The 14,479-nt window shown below is 34.7% G+C and overlaps 3 protein-coding genes across 3 annotated transcripts; 2 read left to right on the forward strand and 1 right to left on the reverse strand.

Annotated features, from left to right (window-relative positions):
• Positions 1-3,270: 3,270 nt before the first annotated feature.
• Positions 3,271-4,078, forward strand: RpL29 (ribosomal protein L29). Its single transcript, XM_077446191.1, has 4 exons — positions 3,271-3,373; positions 3,495-3,551; positions 3,757-3,821; positions 3,904-4,078. Exons 2-4 carry the CDS (start codon positions 3,515-3,517, stop codon positions 4,039-4,041), a joined length of 240 nt encoding a protein of 79 aa, XP_077302317.1. The 5' UTR covers positions 3,271-3,373; positions 3,495-3,514; the 3' UTR covers positions 4,042-4,078.
• A 1,366-nt stretch (positions 4,079-5,444) lies between these two features.
• On the reverse strand, positions 5,445-7,406 carry Nthl1 (Nth-like DNA glycosylase 1). Its single transcript, XM_077429898.1, has 5 exons — positions 6,679-7,406; positions 6,460-6,606; positions 6,216-6,386; positions 5,982-6,141; positions 5,445-5,906 (listed from the first exon to the last, which is right to left on the reverse strand). Exons 1-5 carry the CDS (start codon positions 7,084-7,086, stop codon positions 5,656-5,658), a joined length of 1,137 nt encoding a protein of 378 aa, XP_077286024.1. The 5' UTR covers positions 7,087-7,406; the 3' UTR covers positions 5,445-5,655.
• A 1,971-nt stretch (positions 7,407-9,377) lies between these two features.
• On the forward strand, positions 9,378-14,450 carry LOC143914753 (uncharacterized). Its single transcript, XM_077435071.1, has 12 exons — positions 9,378-10,012; positions 10,113-10,235; positions 10,435-10,549; positions 10,623-11,375; positions 11,450-11,732; positions 11,805-11,996; positions 12,071-12,204; positions 12,273-12,410; positions 12,485-12,674; positions 13,205-13,412; positions 13,479-13,701; positions 14,217-14,450. The coding sequence occupies exons 1-12, from the start codon at positions 9,957-9,959 to the stop codon at positions 14,316-14,318; spliced, it is 2,517 nt and encodes an 838-aa protein (XP_077291197.1). The 5' UTR covers positions 9,378-9,956; the 3' UTR covers positions 14,319-14,450.
• Positions 14,451-14,479: the final 29 nt, after the last annotated feature.

Raw genomic sequence — 14,479 nt, forward strand, 5'->3', positions numbered from 1 at the left:
GAAACCCTATTAGACACGTGGTCGTGTGCAGTTGTCCTTGTCGTGGTGTGTTCCGAGTATGTTCCACTTGAATAGAAGCGCATTCCAGAGGGGTGCGGGCATCTGTGTGACGGGGAAGCATGCGAGAGTATTGACCTCGATAAGAGATAGTACGCGATATGCTATATTCCTACAAGCTGAACCAGAAAAGATTAAAAAGATCGGACCCTGCTATAAAAAATAAGGGGAACGCTGTAGTTGTTGGCGGGTTAGTAGTGACATTAATTAATACCATTTACTAATGTAATACGTCTTGGCAGTGTTACTGTTAATTTCTAACTGAAAGCAATACACAGTGGCGGACTGGGACTGAAATCAGTGCATGCCAGGAGTCAAAGGGGGCCCCCCCAGGGTTAAAAAAATTTGTCCCCCCCCCCCCATATAACAAAATTTTCTTCTTTCCACCACGCTAAAAATCAAGGGAAAAAAATAAATGAAAATTTCAAAAATGGGAATAAACAAATTCAGGTACAAGAAAAATGGCAAAAGCAAAATAGATCCACAAATTTCATTGTACAGATATTTCGTTTTAACCCTTGTCCTGGGTAAATAGAATGCGGCATAAAAGCGGCTTTTACTTTCGGTAGAAAACAGTCAGGGACGTCATTTCAGCTTTTTCTTGGGGGAGGGCAGGCAAAGATTGGTCAAATTGAATTTTTTTTCAAAAAATCTTTTTTATATCAGAATAAAAATGGAAAATATCCTTTACCTTATTGACTTATAAAATATAAAAAAAAGGAACTTATTTTTGAAAAAGTAATTATAAAAAAATATTATTTAAAAAGAGAAAAAAGCGCCGCAGGCGAAAATTTTTTTCCACAAATCTTCACATGGTCAACATTAATCGACCATCAAACTGAGTCATCAAAAAACTATCAATTAACTTAATTTCTACCAACTGTCTTTTCACTTTATCTATGTACATATGTAAGTACGTAATAACAATAGATAAATTTTTGTTTTGTTTTTCTTCAAAGCACATAACAGCGATTATTTTATTAGTTACCCAAAAATAACATATGTACATAAGAAATAAACGTAGCATTCATAGATCCATAGTATCTCATTAATCATTAAATTCATAATATTTTCTAAATTCACACTGTTCCTTAATTTAGGGGGGCAAGTGCCCCCCTATGGCCCCCCCAAATTACGTCCCTGAAAAAAATGCATAATATTTTCAATTAATGTTAATCGAAAATCGGGATTTTGGGGAGGGGGCCCCTATCCTATATTTCTATTTACATGGATGTGTCTAGATTAAGAATAGATTTTATATTCGGAAACTGTTTAAAATTGTGTATTTAAATCTTACTATATCATCGAAGTATAATCAAATGTTATTTTGAAATTATGGAGTAAATTTAAATCGTTGTTTGATGATTAATCGTCTTATCAAAATTCCTTTAAGCAGTTCTGTTTATATTATTCACGAAAATTTGTTTATTCCCATTTATATTTCAGTAGTTAGTTGTTACATAGGTATTGGTATATACATAATATTGACATTGGAAATGGGCCCACGCAAATTTTGAAACTTACACGATTCGAGCCTAATAAAAAAAGTTAACCAATCCTTGGGCTGTTAAAGCAGGTATTAGTTGTTTGTGTATATAGTAAGAAATTTGTTTTGTTGAAATACCCAAACTTTAGGTCCCAAAGTTGCAATATACTATAAATAGTTAAAAAGTTATTTACTTTTACTGAGGGCCCATATTTTCTAACTGATAGTGGGGCCCACATGCCATCGGGCATGTTCGCTTGTATGGCCAGTCCGCCACTGGCAATACATATATTGCTTTGCTGTAATTTGATGTTAATATATTTTATAATTTAACTGGCCACCGACTATGGTTATGTGGCTTTATACCAGAAAAGTAATATTTAAATTTAATGATTATCATAAGTCGTTTTTACTTTTTTTTTGTTAATATTTAAATTTAAAGATTATTACAAGTCGTATTGCAATACCAACCTAGTACCGAAATAATTTTGGAAAAAATGTAAAATGTAAATAAGAGTTGCATCTAATTAGAGGTTGTGATTTTTCGATTTTTTTTTTATTCTCGAGATTCGAGAATCTCATTTTCTCAGAATATTTGAATCTTGAGAATTCGAGATTTTCTTTTTTGTTTCTCGAGATTCTCGAGAATTTTCAAATATAATTTTTTTTTTAATGTAGTGAATCGATTTTTTCAGCTATATAAAATCTACAACATACAAAAATCAAAATGACACAAAGATGTTATATTAGGGATTTATAAATTTATTAAATACATGATGAAAGAAAGATATATGGTTCGGTGATTACTAGTCAAATGTGAACCAGTCACAGGACAACCGGTTGCTCTAGATCGGTCACACGTGATCACCCGTCACACTAAAACTGGTCACGAGAAAACTGGTCACACCCGAAAATTGGTCACGAAAAAACTGGTCACACCCAAAAATTAAAAATTGGTCGAATTTTTGGGTGTGACCAGTTTTTTCGTGACCAATTATCGGGTGTGACTAGTTTTCTCGTGACAAGTTTTAGGGTGTAACTAGTCACACCCGATAATTGGTCACGAAAAAACTGGTCACACCCAAAAATTCGACCAATTTTTAATTTTTGGGTGTGACCAGTTTTTTCGTGACCAATTTTCGGGTGTGACCAGTTTTCTCGTGACCAGTTTTAGTGTGACGGGTGATCACGTGTGACCGATCTAGAGCGACCGGTTGTCCTGTCACTGGTTCACATATGACTAGTAGTCCGTTTACCCAAAAGATAACATACTGATCAAAAAACAAAAATACTGGACATCTATTCATATTAAAATACTAACCAAAAATTGTTTACTATGTATAAAACAAATACACAAATATCTACACAAATACATACATAAATAATAAATCTTTGCCTGTTAGGAAAATACATATATTCATACTCAAAATTTCACACAAAATTATTTATAAGTTAACAAGTACATAAATAAATCAGTTTATTGAACAAAAAAATTGTAGTGATAAATTTAAAATATTCTCGATATTTTCGAGATTCTAATAAACGATTTCCCAAGAAACGAGAATCTCGAATTTTCATAATAAAATATTCTCGAGAAATGGGAATCTCGAAATTTCACAATAAAATATTCTCGAGAAACGAGAATCAAAATTCTTCGAGAACTCTCGAGAAATCTCGAGACGAGATTTCTCGATCACAACCTCTACATCGAATGGCAAGTGCGTGTTTTGTTCGTGTCGCATACCGGGTGACGGGTGTTGTCTATGGTCTGTTTCTTTTGACGCGACTCGTCCTTTGGATTGTGCGGCTTCATTTTTATCCGGCTCTGAGGTTTGCATCCTCGTCATTCTACTAAAAAATATCAACCCTTGTCGTTCTTGGGGGTCTTATTTTGCCACCCCCGCCCATCTTTTTCCCTTTCACCTCTTAACTAACGTGTTCTAATTTTTAGGTTACCTGTACCTGTCAGACATGGCCAAGTCAAAGAATCACACAAATCACAATCAAAGTAAGTTCAATTACATACCACGTTTTTTATTATACACATTTACGTGCACCGATGTGAATACTAAAATGTATATTAATCTTTGTTGCAATAATTTATAGTTACTCGTGGATAATTTTCAATCTGTTTGTCAGATTTTCATTAGTGCTCTATACGTGGATTTGATGTTGAAACATTTGATTTTAAAGTGTGAATGTATTAATTACAGATAGAAAGGCCCATCGTAATGGAATTAAGCGACCAAAGAAGTCCAGATTCGAATCGACTTTGGGAGTAAGATATTTTTTATTCGGTATATAAATCGAGTAGTTGGATTGTTGCTAATCATCTAACACTTGTTAACGTTTTATTTTAGATGGACGCCAAGTTCTTGAAGAACCAAAGGTTTTCAAAGAAGCACAACTTGAAGCCCCTAAAACAGATGAAGAAGACACAGGAAAACTTGGCTCACAAACAAGCTAAAGCCGCTAAGAAAACCGCAGTTGCGAAATAGATTTATTTTTTATGAAATAAATAAATTAAGAATTTAATCATTGTTTCATTTTTACTTGCTCTATATAATGTTATTCAATTCAATTACTGCATTGCTGGGTTTCCTCCTTAAAATATACATCAACACATACATGAATGAAAACTATACTTTTATACTATTGGATAATCTTTTTTATTGAAGTTGGCGAAAACTACAACTCTTGGCAGTTATCTACCAAAAATAGACCTTTAGTTTTATCCAAAATCATAGAAGTATCTGAGCTACTGTCTATATGAAGATATCTCTTATAGCCGCTTCTGAAAACGAATTTCAAATCACATAAACCACAAGCAGTAAATTTCTAGAATAGTATAAAATGTAAACTCCAGCTTTGCCTGGTCTTGTGGTACATGCATACATTGAATATCTACATATGACTTGGGCTTAAGAGTGGTGGTTTCCTAACTTAAAGTTACTAGTCCTCCCTTTTGAAAAAAAATTGGTAATACAAACCTTATTAAATGATAAAAATGTATTAATACAAATATAATTGACAACAAAATTCTTCCAACTATATTATCGGCAAGCAGTATTTGTCGCGACTGATTCGCATTTAACATTATTTCAACTACATATATCAATTCTGCTGGCAAAATTTGTGTCCCATTTTTTATACTTTGCGATTCTGTAATAACTTTGTACAATGCATTTGAAGGAACAAAAAATATTATATTTATTATGTTCTTAAATTGGATTAAACGGATAAAATTTTCTTTAAAAATCTATGGGTTCACAGACGTATTTAGAATGCATATTTTCAGGGTGCCTTGTTTGCTTAGTGTCATACTATCTGCAGCCAAAACTTACGTACAGAGCAAACACATTGGTCTTTTCAAGCCATTTATCTGTAATATCCATAGAAGTAGAATGCTTAGAATGGTCATTGTTAACAAAAGTATCGTCTAAAAGCGAGCCATCGAAGAGAGAGAGAAACGAAGTTTAGCAAACAATAAACAAACTCTGCCGTGCAGAATTTTTGGAGGCTGAGAGCGATTCTATGCATTCTACTTCTATGGTAATATTCATAGAAGTAGAATGCATAGAATCGCCTCCAAGAACTCTACGCAGCAGAGTTTGTTCATTCTTTGCTAAACTTCTCTCTCTCTCTCTTGTCTCTCTTTGATGGCTCGCTTTTAGACGATACTTTTGTTAACACTGACCATTCAATGCATTCTACTTCTATGGTAATATCATTAGTGAATCCCAATGATAAATAGGATTTTTCTTGATATTTCTATTTCCTGACTCCTTTTTTTCTTTTGTAAACAAAGAAAAAAAGCTGGCTGTTGCCAAATTTGATTCCGGTTGGCTATCGTTAAATATAATTTTTTTTCGACTAAAATAAATTTAATAAAAAAACAAATGAATTTTTAATTATACATGTTTAAGCGGTTTGTATTACAAAAGTGGGATGATCAATACAAAAATTAAAAAGCTTCCATCTTATTTTATTGGACTTGTTTTACAATTTGTAATGCAATAATACGTTTATAAAATTCACACAAATGAAAAATTTAATAGTATTTAATGTAAATAAAAATTTGTTCATCAGTTTTGATAAAAAAAGAAACGACATCACTTTGATTTTCGACTTTTCGTAATTTTTTTACTAAAGGGACATATGTTAAGGTTCAAACAAGAATCGCATTGAGGTTTGACAGGTTGGCAGATAGTTTGGCCGAACCCGACCAACAAGTGATTCACTTCTGACCAGAGATCTCGCGGCAGCCATGATTGTAATAATTCTCTCGTTGCTTCGGGTGTCTTTGTCAGTTTTGGCAACCATCCTAACCTATTGGATATTCTATGCACATGAGTATCAACCCCTGAAAACAAGAGTGTACATATTAAATGAAATTCTTTGATATATGTAGATATTATTAAACGAATACGAAACCCACCTATTCCCGTTACTTTGTTCCACGCAACGTTCATACAAATATGAGCCATTTTAGGACCAACTCCGACTAACTTACATAGATCTTCAACAGTACTTGGTATATCACTGTTATAATCGTCTTTCAACATTTGAGTAGTTTTTTTTATATACTTCACTTTACTCTGAAAGATAAAATTTTATTTTAGATAAACAGTTCAATCGCTAACAATGTTTTAATAAAATAGTAAAGCGAAACCTTCCAAAATCCTACTGGATATATAAGTTTGCCCAGATCATTATCAGGTGTTTCTAAAATATGATCGACAGTCAGTCCGTGCTCTTTTAATCTTTGCATTGCCGCATGTGTTACTTGATCTTTGGTTTGGCTGGATAACATCAATGCTACAAGTGTCTGATATCTCATTACCTACATAAATAAAATGTTTGAAAGCATTCAAGTTTTTATTGTACGTTTAATTAAACATCAAAAAATATCTTACATGAGGAGGTGCCGATTCATCGGAACATTTGTCACAGCCCATATCGTCGACGGGAGCACCACCCAAGGAGCGCATCTCACGGATATTCGATAGCACATCTCTCCAATTCTCTGGATACCAATCAGACTTATTTTCTTCTTTAACTGTCTGAAAATATGAACAAAATCTTAAGCATAAAAGACATGAGTTTCATCGACATACGAATTGTTTCTCCCTTACTTTCATATCTTTCTCATCATCTTTATCGTATTCTAATCTAACGTGTCGTCTTTTAGACCTCGGTGGTGAATTTGCAACTTCTGCTTTAACTTTGCTATTTGTCTCCAGTTCATCTTTAAGATTGGAAGGCTCATTCTTTTTAGATACGTTCCTTTTGACTGCAGATCTAGACGACTGTCTCGTCCGTAAGTCCAAATCTTCAGCCACACTGTCTTCGGCATTTTTTTTCTTATTAATAACGCCCAACTGTGGTTTTTTATCCTTGAGTTCGAAGTTAAAGCGCATATTTTTTAAACATATGTCGACGAGCTCTTTGGTTAGAGGTGTCTTTTCACTCGAATCGACCTCCTCTTTGACTTTGGGTACTTCTTTTTGATTTTTTCTGCGTTTACGACTGTTGGCTGGCATTTTGGTAAACGAATATAATCTACAGAACGGTATAGGAACGAGTCGGTTGAAATTTATCACGAATATTTTAATCGTTATGAAATTAGAAAATTGTGCAACGACAATTTTGTCATTGCATCTGACAGGCAATTTAATAGCTGGTGAACCACGAATTTATAGAAGAATTTTCAAAATACGAAATTAAACACATACGAAAAATGTGCGAAACGACGCGCCAAAATATACACAGAACTGTCAAGCGACATTTCCAGCCCAAAAACATCAATAATCAGCCCGCTACTTATTTACCATGCGTAGTACGCATTGGGGCATATTATACTATCGATATTAACACACGATCAACTATGAAGGATATTGACGATTTTTCAGGAACCATATTGGAAACAAATTATTCAAATACACTCATTCTTTCTTATGAGACTTGCTCGGCATTATGAAACCCAAATGATAAGAATTACCTTAATGGCAAAAATAATGAAAACCTCAATAAGCTTGTACAAGACTATAAAATAATCAAGTCAAATGCGACGAGACATGAATTAAAAAACATATATTTATATTATAAATATAAAATATGGCGAAAAAAAAAGTTTAAAATTTTTCAAGCAAATCATCGCTCAAGAGCATTTCTTACGTGATATTCAAATAAGTATATCACAATAATCCAACGTCTTTTGTGCCATTTTAACGCAACCTCTAGTATTATAGCTACAGCGACTTTTCTTCTATTGTCCATTTAGAAAGTTCAAACAAATAAAACATGAGTATTCTTTATAAATTCAAACTGCATACCGACGTCGATAATATTGATAGCTCTATAGGATGGGAAGTTGTATTTTGACTGTAACCCGGCGTATGGAAACTAGGTTGAGTTTTTAAGAGGATCGTTTAGTTATATTCAGTATACAAGTTTATTACAAGTATGATAAATTCGCGGAAAAGTGGGCTAGTATTACACTTTAGTGGATGGACTGGCTAAATTGCCGTCTAAGTTTGCTGCTCTGGATTATATATTGGTTGAGTGATGTCATCATGATTTTGGGAGTTCTAAAGCCTTGAGGTTATCCTTTGTCTCGGGATGACGAGATCATACTTCTGGAAGTTTCTACGAACATGGAGGTCCGGTCAAGTCAGGTTATTGTGCAGCTGTGCCTCGAGGTTGCTCGATGTGCGATCGAGTGATGAAATCATGCTTTTGGAAGTTTCTACGGGCTCGGTATCGTGTTTAAAAAGTGAATCGAATTGGGTCGTTACTCTTGAGTGAGCGAAGATAATTCCAGGCGAGGTTAATGCTGTATGTTCATACATGAAATCGACGATGCAATTGATGAGATCATCGGCTAATGCTTCTGAGGTTCCTATGGGTCCGTGATCGTTACTATGGAGTGAATTGATTGTCTTAGTAGTTTTTATTTAGTTTATCTGAAATTATCTTCCCTTGTGTAGGCGAAGATAATTTCAGGCGAGGTTGGCTCTGCATGTTTGTACAATAGTGCGATGATGCCATTTTACGACTTGTGCATTATTGTGAAATAGATAAGATCACTGATCTTGATTCGGGATAGCACAAGTTGTGCTATATTCCTACATATCGAAACCCTTCTTCAATATCGTAACCTTGAGATTATATTGACTTACTAGAATCACGATCCGTATTGATAGTGTAATATACCCCATAGTGTAGTACACACTCTAATATTACACTTCGAAGTCTCAAACCTTTAAGCAATCTCATCTCAATCAATTGGACATGAAATATAATTTAAAAATTAAGATACTGAGATAGGTACTTAGATGTATTTATTACAATTTAGCCATAGTGACTGTACAATAGCTGCAGGGGCTGTATGTATGTGTATGTGTGGATGACCAGTGGCTGTATATGTGTCGTCGTCTCGATCAGCTTGCTCTGGAACGGTGCGGGGTGGGGGAATTATACAAAAGAGTAACGGTTATGATCTCGTTTTTATTGATGAGTTGATGGCCGAGCCGGGGAGTTGCTCGACGCCTCTCGCCTGTGCCCCTTTATGGCGGGGGCTGTGGATTGAGTACGCTGGCTGGTCAGGAAGGGTAGACCAGCCACGCCAAGACCTTCTCGGTCGGCGTCTCACGAGCGTCTGAGAGCTCGCCGTGTGCGAGGCTTGGGTCGAACACGTGGTCGAGCTGGCCATAGTCCTCGGCCATAGGCACGACTATGGAAGAAGCCATACTCCTCGGAGGGCTTCTATTATGCCAATAAGCGCTCGCCGTCATCAGACTTGGGCGGATCACGGGGCCAGAGTTCGGGGCTTAGTTCGAGGCCGGCTTTTACGAGGGACGCTGCATCTGGCGGTCCGCGCCGGGATCACCGGGCGCCGGACCCACGGGAGAATCTAGAGCGACTGACAGATGGTCGACGCAAAGAGAGAAAACAAAGGCTGAAGCCGTAAGAGGACAACCAACGGCCATGAGGGCTTTTGGCTCGGACAGTGACATTACACATTACATTACTATGGCTAAAAGAAGAAGAATAAGTTACATATTTACAAATTTGTTCTTGAATGAAAAAAGTTTTTTCCAAAAATCAATCCAGTTGAAATTTTGTTCTGATTTATTTTCATTACGGTTCGGTGATTACTGGTCACAAAATCACTAAAATCTCTATAACGGAACATATGGCAGCCGAAAAGTCCATCATCCTAACGAGAACTTGAGTGCCAAATATTGCGTATTCGCGATTTTAATGGCAAAAATTGTCTTTGTGACCACCGCAATGTGACTAATAATCCAATTACCTTTCATTACATTCCTGTGGTGATAGCCGCTAACCAGACTTTTACGACCAAAGTCATCACAGATTAGTGACAGCTGACAGAAGCGTCATCTACCAAATGTCTGCGTCTGAAGACGAAGTAGATATATTAGGAGACACCCCACCAGCTTCTGTGTATGTTTTCGTTTTTTCATGAATCTAAATACTAAATTCATTCAAGTTATATGACCAATTCGAAAGCCCAATAATTAATTGTTCTTTTAACTGATTTCAGATCGACGTACTCTGATATATTAAAATGTGACTATTTAAATCAACCTCACGCTTCATCCTGGCTATTGGATTCTTCGACTGCTCCGAGTTGGTGTGATAATATTCAGCAAGATTATGGCAACATGTATGTTGAATCACTTTTGAATGTCATCTTTGTTACTATATTTAACACTATTTCTTTTCGATTTCTGAACCACTTGAATAAGAGTGGCATAAATTAAAATCACGTCGTTTTGATTTCACCTTTCTTTTGAATCCTAATAGAAATTCTTTATATACATAGAAACAATTTTTGTTAATTAATATGGAATAATATTCATCAGATTTGATTTGCCAAATAATTGTTTGGTATCTGATGACGATCAGCAACCGTCTACTAGCAGTGATTTGATTAATAAATGGACAGATTCTGAGAAGCGGTTACTTCTTGAAGGAATTGTAAGAAATTTTGTTTTTATTGTATGTGCGCTTCTGTATATAAAGTGTCTCAAAACGTTTTCAATATTTGTAGGATATATACGATAATGACGTTCATAAGCTTTCAAGTTTTGTTGGATCAAAGACCGTTTCTGAAGTCAAATCATTCATCGAATCGGACCACGGATTGCAATTGAAATTGTCTCGCAAAATAAAATCTGATTTTCAACCTACCGAAATTTTAAAATCTGAAGATTATGAATACAATGAATTGTTGACTGATAATGATATTCCAGCATCTATCGAAGAAGTTATTAGTATGGTTAGTACAGCGGAAACTACAGTGCCTAACAACAAAAGAAAAATGATTCCGAAACAAATTAATAGAACGATTGTGAATGTTCACAAAAGTTTGTTAAAAAATTCACAAACTATAGATAATTTAATGCCGATCGAAGATTTAAGATCTAATTCACTTTTGTTAAATAAAAACATCGATGATATGAAGTATGACAGTTCTCACAATTCCGATGAAATGTTCATTAGAAATATATTACGCAGTCATATGTCTTCCGATAAAAATGTTTTAAAAGGAACAGACAAAAAAGAAAACGAAAAAATTATGGAAAGGGTCGACAAATATGATAATGATATAAATTCGTTTTTCACCAAGAGGAGAAGATCGAGTTCTTTCAATAAAAAAAAGATAAAAACTCAGATTACAATCAAGAATTTAAAGTCCAAAGGTAATCTTTACAGTAATAAAATCAATAAAGGACATTCTTCTTTAATGCAAATAGTTACAGGATCGGGTCAAATACTTCCTTTGAGCGAAGGAGAACAAGTTGTATGTTTTTTTCTAATACATTCTAAAGCCACCTATTATACGAATGAAGTTTTATTCAAATATGATTATTTCAGATAAAAATTGATAAGACATCACATACTGAAGTCGAGAGTGATATAGAAATCGACATTGACGATGATGCATGTTTTGAAAATCAGAAAAAACCTCAGAAGATTTCGACTGACATTACTTTAGTAGATAGTTCTCCAATTAAAACTATAGAAAACGATACGATTGATATTCCCATTCATATGAAACCTGTATTAGAAAGTACACCAGTGCCTGAATGTGAATGGAAAGTATCAAGCGATGAAATTAGTCAAATAGAGAAATTTTTAAACCCTGATTTTTTTAAAGGTATAGCATAATTACATAAATATATAAATATCTGTAATAAAATGCAGTCAATGTATATTTTGTAATATTTAGGCAGCAGTACAAAAACACCAGAGCGTTATTTATTGATACGTTCTCACCTCATAAACGTTTGGCAAGAGAGCAAACCGAATTATCTAAGTAAAACTACAGCTAGAAATGGCTTAAAAAATTGTGGCGACGTTAATTGCATAAGTAGAATTCACACCGTTTTGGAACAAATCGGTGCTATCAACTTCGGATGTGGTATATCATTGAATAAACCGCTACAAATACAACTTCTCATATTGTTTTTACCTTATGGAAATATTTATTTTTAGAACAAACCGTATACATAAGACCACTAACTGATATAATGAAGAAGAATATCATCAGCGAAAGTGCCCCGATTGAAAATCTACACCAAAGTCTTGTTAGCGATGTACCAAGACAACGCAAGAAGAAGTTGATTTTGGTATGCGTTACGTTTGGTATTGTATTATTTAATACTTTATCATTATTTATCATTTTATATGACTACAGGATGGTGATGGTGGCTATACCATTACGCACAGCGAATATGGAGAAATTTACGAAGCCATTGCCGAGCCCAAGCAACATCGTCCAAAGAAGAAACCTGTAAATTTAATCCACTGCAGATTATTCGACAATGAACATCCTGTAATTGAAATTTAACTTTATTTGTACCGTTATATGAAAAAGCTCAATATCAATCATTCTGCAAATTCTTTCAGGCACCTTATTCAGTACATATATATTTGTCATCGTTGATTTTAATGGACGTTCATAGTTATACGTCTAAAGCTGAAGTGATGGGACTTCTTGGCGGCGAATTTCTATCTGATCAAAATGTAATACTCATCAAGAAGTATATACCTTGTGATAGTCTGGAAAATAGTGGAACGCATTGCGACATGTGTCCAGGTACGCTTTGCGCAATTCAAATTTTTATACTTTTGGCAAGAAGGTGTGTTGACTCGAGTCCTGGCCTAAGAAAATACGTTTGTGTTTTGAAAAAGTTTCTTTATTTGTATTCAGTATACAAGTGTGTATTATTTTATGCATGGCGAAGGAGCTAGTTGCTCGACTTCGGAGGAGTAGACTGGTTGGACTCCAGAAGCTCACTGTGTCGTCTGGGGCTGGTATGGTGATTTATATACTTTTGTTCGATATGCGGCTGTGTGCTGATGTCATTGTTCGGAGATTGCGTGGGGGGTCAGGTCTAGGGTTCGTTTGTTGTTCAGCTGCGTAATGTTATTCTTGTACGTTCGTGCATTCCGGATCACTTGACGCGTGTCTAAAAGTCGTTTGCTGTGCAGATGTACGATTCGTGTTTTTCTCCAGGTGTAGGGTGGTGTGGCTTCAGGTCATTTGGTCTGGGTGTACAGCTAGTACAATGTATTCCTACAATCCTTACTTCCAAAACTCATTTCACGCGCTGTCTACATTTTCAGTATCGCAGAGTAGGGCTTCGAATTTGATATCACAGCAAGGATTAAAAACCGTCGGATGGTATCATAGTCATCCACTTTTTCCGCCGCAGCCGTCAGCTCAAGATATTCTGTCTCAAGCCGATCTACAGATGGCCTTTTCGCCGCACCCGTTCGTAGCTGTAATAGTGTCGCCTTTTTGGCCACCTGGAAGGACTTCTTCTCAGTATAAGTGCGTCTCGTTGGTTAAATTTCAATTGCAATTAATTCTGTTTTTTTAATTCTACATTATTTTCAGGTGTTTCATCACAAAACAGGAGTGTGTAGAATCGGGCGTTAATAATACAGCTTATAAATTTAAAACAAATTTGTATTGCGATTTGGATAACCAGTTCGGAGTGAAAAATCTTTTGCTCGAGTTGGAAAATCTTTATAATAAGCAGCGATCGGCGACAGAAAATTATTTGATAAATTTTAAAACTGACATCTGTATAAATACTAATATGGCTTATTTAGAAAAGGTAAATTTAGGTTGCATCTTTATTTTATTGTTTTCAGTTTACTTTTTAAAGGAAGACATGTAGAAATTTAAGTTCAATGAGAGAAGTAGAAGAATTTATCGGTAACAAAAAACCATTATAAAGACTGCTTAATTGTAGGCGTATCCTGTGATGGTTCTTTGTTACCGATAAGTAATCAGATATCCAGGGATAATTATATATCATTACAGAAACTATTCAATTTAAAAGTATTTAATACAATATAAAACTTGCAATCTACTTCCAACTTACAATCTTCATATGTTTGTCCATAATTGGAAAATAATTTAATGACAAAAATATATTACATAACTATAAATGTGTATATAGTATTATATAAAGACGTATAAAATAGTATGTAAGTTTTGAAAAAATGATTTGGTGGAAATGATATTGCTGCCGATAAGTTCTGCTCCTGAAATGGAAGATTAAACTTCTACATGTCTTCTCGTGGCGTATATGTGGTTTTCTTTTAAATGATGTTTGAAATGTTTTAGTGTATATCCAGCATTAAGTATCATCTGAATGCTTGTAATCCGAAAGTACAAGGAGAAATACGCGAAAGCATAATCAGTGGCTTAGTCAAAATATTGACATAGACGGGTGATGCTAATATTATAAATTAAATCAATTTATTTATTATTTTAACTTACAGTAAAATGCGTAAAATAATTTAAGTTACGTAATAAGTTGTATTTTTATATTAAAATATAGAATATTTTTATGATTTCTTTTGTTTGTTTTTTTAACTTGGATCCCT

This window comes from Arctopsyche grandis, chromosome 1 (genome assembly GCF_051622035.1).
Source record: "Arctopsyche grandis isolate Sample6627 chromosome 1, ASM5162203v2, whole genome shotgun sequence".
Classification (NCBI taxonomy): domain Eukaryota; kingdom Metazoa; phylum Arthropoda; class Insecta; order Trichoptera; family Hydropsychidae; genus Arctopsyche; species Arctopsyche grandis.